This window comes from Physeter macrocephalus, chromosome 11, assembly GCF_002837175.3.
Source record: "Physeter macrocephalus isolate SW-GA chromosome 11, ASM283717v5, whole genome shotgun sequence".
In the NCBI taxonomy this organism is placed as follows: domain Eukaryota; kingdom Metazoa; phylum Chordata; class Mammalia; order Artiodactyla; family Physeteridae; genus Physeter; species Physeter macrocephalus.
Genome location: NC_041224.1, coordinates 43,247,234 through 43,254,016, shown reverse-complemented (window position 1 = coordinate 43,254,016; position 6,783 = coordinate 43,247,234). Strand labels below are relative to the sequence as shown.

The 6,783-nt window shown below is 51.6% G+C and overlaps 3 protein-coding genes across 6 annotated transcripts in view; 2 read left to right on the top strand and 1 right to left on the bottom strand.

Moving 5' to 3' along the window:
- Window positions 1–787: 787 nt before the first annotated feature.
- On the bottom strand, window positions 788–3,991 carry CIB1 (calcium and integrin binding 1). Its single transcript, XM_007106059.2, has 7 exons — window positions 3,833–3,991; window positions 3,654–3,688; window positions 2,476–2,584; window positions 1,724–1,874; window positions 1,469–1,587; window positions 1,293–1,381; window positions 788–1,048 (listed from the first exon to the last, which is right to left on the bottom strand). The coding sequence occupies exons 1-7, from the start codon at window positions 3,881–3,883 to the stop codon at window positions 1,027–1,029; spliced, it is 576 nt and encodes a 191-aa protein (XP_007106121.1). The 5' UTR covers window positions 3,884–3,991; the 3' UTR covers window positions 788–1,026.
- Window positions 3,992–4,079: 88 nt separating this feature from the next.
- Window positions 4,080–6,783, top strand: part of TTLL13 (tubulin tyrosine ligase like 13) — a 28,683-nt gene continuing 25,979 nt past the window's right edge. The window contains 2 exon segments of the mRNA XM_055087933.1: window positions 4,080–4,585; window positions 4,685–4,845. Coding sequence (XP_054943908.1) covers window positions 4,731–4,845 — 115 coding nt within the window. The 5' untranslated portion in view covers window positions 4,080–4,585; window positions 4,685–4,730.
- Window positions 4,756–6,783, top strand: part of GDPGP1 (GDP-D-glucose phosphorylase 1) — a 14,704-nt gene continuing 12,676 nt past the window's right edge. Inside the window, exon 1 of one of the 4 annotated variants that reach the window (XM_028494897.2) lies at window positions 4,756–4,845. The gene's annotated coding sequence lies outside the window, so the exon portion shown is untranslated. Of the gene's footprint in view, window positions 4,943–6,783 lie in introns of all 4 variants that reach the window. The other 3 variants (XM_028494899.2, XM_028494896.2, XM_028494895.2) reach the window with 3 other exon arrangements.

The window sequence follows — 6,783 nt, the reverse complement described above, 5'->3', positions numbered from 1 at the left end:
AAGGACTGTTGCTTTTTGAGGCTGGTCTAGTTCTTTGAGTTTTGGGAGGTCCTAGGCCTCCTCTTTCAGGTGCTAGTGGGCCAGAGCCTGGCCAACCACACCTCCCAGGAGAGCCAGGTTCTTAAAGTGGGGAGTTTAACCAACACACTGATGGGTGGGGGAGGGGATCTGTTCACTTTACTTCAGTCCCTGTACTTTGCATCCCCAGTTCAGGGATGGGGCACAGGGGACAAGGTCTTGAGTTTTCTTGTTTTAACTTGAAAAGAATTTTTATCTTTAAAATGATCATACAGTAAAACTAACTTTTTTCTTTTAGTACACAGTTTTGCAAGTTTTAACACATGTATAAATTCATGTAACCACCACCACAATCAGGATACAGAAGAGTTCCACCCCTCATGTTACCCTTCATACTCACACCCTCACAAGGGAGGGGTGGGAAGCGCTGGGTACAGTCTGACTTCCTGCTGTCTGCTTCTTTAATCACTTTTTTTTTTTTTTTTTTTTTGCGGTACGCGGACCTCTCACTGTTGTGGCCTCTCCCGTTGCGGGCACAGGCTCCGGGCCCCAGCGGCCATGGCTCACGGGCCCAGCCGCCCCGCGGCATGTGGGATCTTCCCGGACCGGGGCACGAACCCGCGTCCCCTGCATCGGCAGGCGGGCTCTCAACCACTGCGCCACCAGGGAAGCCCTGTCTGCTTCTTTAGATCCTTATTCCGAGTGTGACCGAAGGCTCCTAGAAGTCCACTCCTTCCTCATGCCAGCGTTTCTAGTGTCACACAAAGGCTCAAAACTTCTAAACCTTTATTACTGATTAGTAGAAACACAAACAGCAATGACAATGACAGTGAAAAGGGGAGAAGCCTTGACATGGAGGACCCTCCCCTGTCCCAGGCAAGACTGCGCAGTGCCACCTCCAGGCTGGGCCAGCTTGGCCGGCCCTGGCAACACAGGGGTAACCTTGGCCATGGCTCAGCAGTGGAAAGTTTCTTCGACATGGTGCTGGGACACACGCTGTGGCTCCTGTCACAGGACAATCTTAAAGGAGCTGAACAAAAGAAGAGTGCATTGGGTTTTCTGCTGGCAGAGGAAGGTAGAGACTAAACCCAAACTTACCTACCTCTCCCCCAAGACCCTTTGGAATGGGCTGTGTCCCATATCTGTGAGTCCCCTCTAGAAGAAGAGCTACTCTAATACATTCAGAGGAAGCAGGAGGCTTTCTCTAACCCCAGGTACTGCCTCCCATAATAACGTCGCAGACTCAGTGCAGCAAATGAGCACCACAGTCATACCTGGCAAAGTCTGGTGAGCGGGAGATGACATGCTGGAATTCAGAAAGATTGATGGTTCCATCCCTATCAATGTCAGACTCTTCTAGGATCTGGGAAAGGGAAAGCTTCAGACCAAAGCCCAACCCTTCCCTCCTGCTCCCCGGCCTGGCCCAGCCGAGCCCGGCCCCGTTGCTCACGTTGTCGATGAGCTGCTTCATCTCAGAGGCACTGAGCCGTGTGTCCTCACCCTCTCCCGTGAGGCAGTTCACGAGCTGGCTCAGGTCTTCTCTGTTCAAGGTTCCGTCATCATCAAAATCTAGAAAGCAGACACAGGAAGCCAAAAAAGATGTGGTCAAGATGAGCTCCAAGCTCCTGACCCCCAGCTCCCAAACAGTACGCCCACAAAGACCATGTTGGAAGGGGTGGTGTTCCACCTGGCCCCTGGTTCTTACCGAAGATGCGGAAGGCATAGTGGGACTTGATGTCTGGGGTGGCTGTGTCACTGAATACACTGAGGAGGTCCAAGAAGTCCTCAAAGCTCAGGCTGTCTCTGGTTGGGGAAGTGGAGAAGACCCTGCAGATTCGCTCCTTGAAGGGGTTGGCCTAGGCAAGAAAGCCTATGAATGCCACAGGATGCAGCCCAAGTCAAACCCCACTGGGAAACTGGAGGGAACAGTTCAGGCTCTCGAGGGGAGAACTATCAGCGCTTTGGGGCCAGCACGGAGGTCAGGAGGACCAACGACCCAGCTGGGGATGGCTTCCCAGGAGTCAGAGCTTAACCCAAAGGCAGGCCTGGGAGCACAGAAGGAAGAGGAAGTCATCCTAAGCAAAGAGGACAAGATGGGCTGGTTATTTTAAAACACAAAACATTTCACTGAGCACTTACTGTGTTATAGGCACTAGGCCAGGCACTTTGTAGCAATTTTCACAGCAGCCCTATGGAGAGCAATCAGCCTCTGGAACAGGGTTTCTCAAGCTTTAATAAGGTAATTCAACTCCTCTTAAAGGATAAAACTTGTTTGAACCTCCAAGAATATGTCTGAGAATCCCAGTTTGCAAAACACCCTTCTATATAATTCCCTTGGATGATTTTGGTAAAGCCCTAGCCCCCAGGAAGTCGGCTAAAAAGGGAAAAGACGAGAATGGGGACCAGTGACCACATGATCTCAAAAGGAGGAACAGAGGGAGGCTGGGGGGCCGGCACCTTGAGCTCTGGAAGGCTGAGGATCTGCTCCAAGGACACTCGTGCCTGCAGTGACTCCTCCACACTCCGGTGCTCCTGGGGAAGCAGCTCACAAAAGCGCCTGTGGGCTCTGGCAGAAGGAGGGGAACCTGTTGTTGTCCCCTCCTGAGTGGATTACATCCCCACTCCTTGCCTTGCTACCCATTATAAACCAGGTGAGGAGCTAAGCCCCAAACACAGTATGTCTGAGTCTCAGGCATAAGCCAAGAGGAAATATATCACAAGACAGTATAGGCTGGGAGTCCATTCCTGCAATGGGTATTGACTGCGGGCCCACTGTGTCCCAGGCACTGGGCCCCGGTTCTAGACCCCCCGAGGGATAGAGAGGTCTGGGAAGGAGCCAGAAGTTGGCCCTGAAGAACAAATGAAAAGAGCTGAACTGAAATCTCGTTCTCATTTCATTTCAGGAATCTCCTGCTGCTCCTCAAAGCAGCTATCCTGAACTATCTCCTCCTTAGGCATCATCTCATTCCCACTGGGATTATTTTTGCCCAGAGAAGCTCAGGAATCGTCTCACTCAAGTGCCCTGGCCACATAAAGCTTGTCCACGGCTAGGAAGGGGGTTCCAGTCCCAGTTCAAATCCTCCTACTCAGTCTTAGGCAAATTATCAAACTGTTCCATTGTCCCCATACCTCCGTCGTGAGGGTTAAATTAGGTAATGTAGACAACCTCGTAGCACAGCCTGGCACACGGCAAGTACTCAATAAGCGTTAACGGTTACTGTATTATTTCAGGTAAAGAAGGAGCCAGGCTCCCCAAGCCTTCTCTGGCTTTGCCTGTAGGTAAAGCAGCCCAAAACTACAGCAGCCCCTGCTGGACTGGAGCAGGAACTTCGGTTATGCAGAAGCCAGTGGAGCGAGGTCAAAGAGCGCCCAACTTTGGCTGGAAGCTGCGAGGTGACTCCACGGTGCACAGCTGCGGCCGCCGGCGCCAGCGGGGAGGTCGTGCCGGGAAGAGGGCACAGCCTAGCGCCCGGGGCCCTGCACTCCAGTTCCGGCTCAGCTCCTGACCTCAGGCAGGCCCCTGCCCCTCACTCTGGCGGGGCCTCTGCCCACCTGTAAGACAGAGCCTCCCCCGCCCCCCACCCCCGAAGTCGTCCCTAGAAGATCCCAGGGGTGAGGTTCGAGACAGGACTTACAGGAGGATCTCCTGTTTGGTCAGGAACGTCAAGTCCTGGAAGGCAAAACAAGACAGGGGGTCAGCAGGCGGCCCGGGGCCAGAGGCCGCGTCCGCCGCCCTGCCGCCGCTCGGGGACACCCCCACACCCCCGAGCGCAGGACCGCGCGCAAACTCCCTAGGGACTGGCGTCTCACGCACCTGGTACTCAACCAGCAGCTCCTTGGACAGGCGACTGCCCGAGCCCCCCATTGCGGCGCCGCGCGTACAGCTCCGCCAACTCTTCTCGGGACGCAGGCAACTTTCTCACTTCCGCCCTCGAGCCGCGTCACCGCCCAGTCCCCGCGGCAACCGCTCCTGGGGCCACCGCCCCCAGGCCCGCCCCCTCCTTAAAGTTCCCAGGCGCTCCCTGCCTGGTTCAGCCAGCTGGATCCCGGCTCTAGGCAGTTCCCAGCGAGCTGGAGGCGGGGCCCGCGGCAGGGCCGGACGCTCCAGGGCGGAGCCCAGGCCGCACGACCCCGCCTCCTGGATGGGCGGGACGGGCCGCGCCGCGTGCCTGCATGCAGGTTGCGCATGCGTTAAGCGTGCCACGACCTCGCTATGGCCCCGGCAGGATCTGGGGGGAAGGCGTGCGTGTCCGCCTCACCTGCAGTACGTGACGGCGGGAGCGGGGCGGCTTTGTGTGGAGTCCGGTAAGGGGCATTAGGGAGGTGTTTGGAGCAAGGATAACCGAGAAACCTCGTGACTCGCTGAGGGGCCCGAGGCGGTCGGTTGCCCCTCTGCCCAGCGAGGGCTCTTCCACCCAGACGTTACCACCGGGCACTTGCCATACGTGTTGCAACCCTCATACCACCTCTCTAGAAATAACCATAACCATTCTGCCTACTGAGGCCGTTTACTGAGGGCCCACTGAAACGCTGTGAACAGCTTCAGTTCTTACAACAGTTCTGCAAGGTAAGTTCCCGTTTTACAAATTTGGAAATGCAGAGGCTCAGGGGGGTTCAGTGACTTGTCTAGACTCGGTCATTTACAAAACCGTCTCTCCATTCTAAGGCTCTTTTCGAGAATCCGCCCTGCTGTACTCGTCATTCCAGCCTACATGCTGTCCTCTGACCCCACCCTGCGTCCAGACTGCATGGTGGGGGAGGCAGGGATCGAAGCTGACCTGTTTGCTCTTGTCCCCTCTCAACTCCTAGGACAATGCTTGACACGTGGTAGGCTCTCAATATTTATTGGATGCATGCATGAATGAATTAACCTACACTGTTCCAAAAGGTGAGGATCACAAGCTACTGCGTGGAGGAGGTGGAGGTGCGGTTAATTTTTTTTTTCCACATCTTTATTGGAGTATAATTGCTTTACATTGTTGTGTTAGTTGATGCTGTATAACAAAGTGAATCAGCTATATGTATACATATATCCCCATATCCCCTACCTCTTGCGTCTCCCTCCCACCCTCCCTATCCCACTCCTCTAGGTGGTCACAAAGCACCGAGCTGATCTCCTTGTGCTATGCAGCTGCTTCCCACTAGCTAACTATTTTACATTTGGTAGTGCATATATGTCCATGCCACTCTCTCACTTCGTCCCAGCTTACCCTTTCCCCTCCCTGTGTCCTCAAGTCCATTCTCTACGTCTGCATCTTTATTCCTGTCCTGCCCCTACCTTCTTCAGAACCATTTTTTTAAGATTCTATATATATGTATCAGCATACAGTATTTGTTTTTCTCTTTCTGACTTACTTCACTCTGATAAAAGACTCTTAAGTCCATCCACCTCACTACAGATAACTCAATTTTGTTTCTTTTTATGGCTGAGTAATATTCCATTGTGTATATGTGCCCATCTTTTTTTAAAAATTTATTATTTTTTAATTTTTGGCTGCATTGGCTCCTTTGTTGCTGCACACGGGCTTTCTCTAGTGGTGGTGAGCGGGGGCTACTCTTCGTTGCGGTGCGCGGCCTTCTCGTTGTGGTGGCTTCTCTTGTTGCGGAGCATGGGCTCTAGGTGCGCGGGCTTCAGTAGTTGTGCCACGTGGGCTCAGTAGCTGTGGCTCGTGGGCTCTAGAGCACAGGCTCAGTAGTTGTGATGCACCGGCCTAGTTGCTCTGCGGCATGTGGGATCTTCCCAGACCAGGGCATGAACCCGTGTCCCCTGCATTGGCAGGCGGACTCCTAACCACTGTGCCACCAGGAAAGCCCATGCCACATCTTCTTTATCCATTCATCTGTCAATGGACACTTAGGTTGCTTTCCATGTCATGGCTATTGTAAATAGTGCTGCAGTGAACATTGTGGTACATGACTGTTTTTGAATTATGGTTCTCTCAGGGTATTTGCCCAGTAGTGGGATTGCTGGATCATATGGTAGTTCTGTTTAGTTTTTTAAGGAACCTCCATACTGTTCTCCATAGTGGCTGTATCAATTTACATTCCCACCAACAGTGCAAGAGGGTTCCCTTTTCTCCACACCCTCTCCAGCATTTATTGTTTGTAGTTTTTTTGATGATGGCCATTCTTACTGGTGTGAGGTGATAACTCATTGTAGTTTTGATTTCCATTTCTCTAATGATTAGTGATGTTGAGCATCCTTTCATGTGTTTATTGGCAATCTGTATATCTTCTGGAGAAATGTCTGTTTAGGTCTTCTGCCCATTTTTGGATTGGGTTGTTTGTTTTTTTGATATTGAGCTGCATGAGCTGCTTGTATATTTTGGAGATTAATCCTTTGTCAGTTGCTTCACTTGCAAATATTTTCTCCCATTCTGAGGGTTGTCTTTTCGTCTTGTTTATGGTTTCCCTTGCTGTGCATAAGCTTTTAAGTTTCATTAGGTCTCATATGTTTATTTTTGTTTTTACTTCCATTTCTCTAGGGGATGGGTCAAAAAGCATCTTGCTATGATTTATGTCATAGAGTGTTCTGCCTGTATTTTCTCCTAAGAGTTTTATAGTGTCTGGCCTTATATTTAGGTCTTTAATCTATCTTGAGTTTATTTTTGTGTATGGTGTTAGGAAGTGTTCTAATATCATTCTTTTACATGTAGCTGTCCAGTTTTCCCAGGATCACTTATTGAAGAGGCTGTCTTTTCTCCATTGTATATTCTTGCCTCCTTTATCAAAGATAAGGTGACCATATGTGCATGGGTTATCTCT

What these genes read in the sequence shown, in the direction of transcription:
- CIB1 (XM_007106059.2), bottom strand. Translation starts at nt 3,883, where the DNA reads ATGGGGGGCTCGGGCAGTCGCCTGTCCAAGGAGCTGCTGGTTGAGTAC. An exon ending in ACCAAACAGGAGATCCTCCT is followed by an intron (nt 2,585 to 3,653) that starts GTAAGTCCTGTC and finishes TCCTTCTGCCAG; the next exon opens with AGCCCACAGGCGCTTTTGTG. An exon ending in TCAGCCTTCCAGAGCTCAAG is followed by an intron (nt 1,875 to 2,475) that starts GTGCCGGCCCCC and finishes TTTCTTGCCTAG; the next exon opens with GCCAACCCCTTCAAGGAGCG.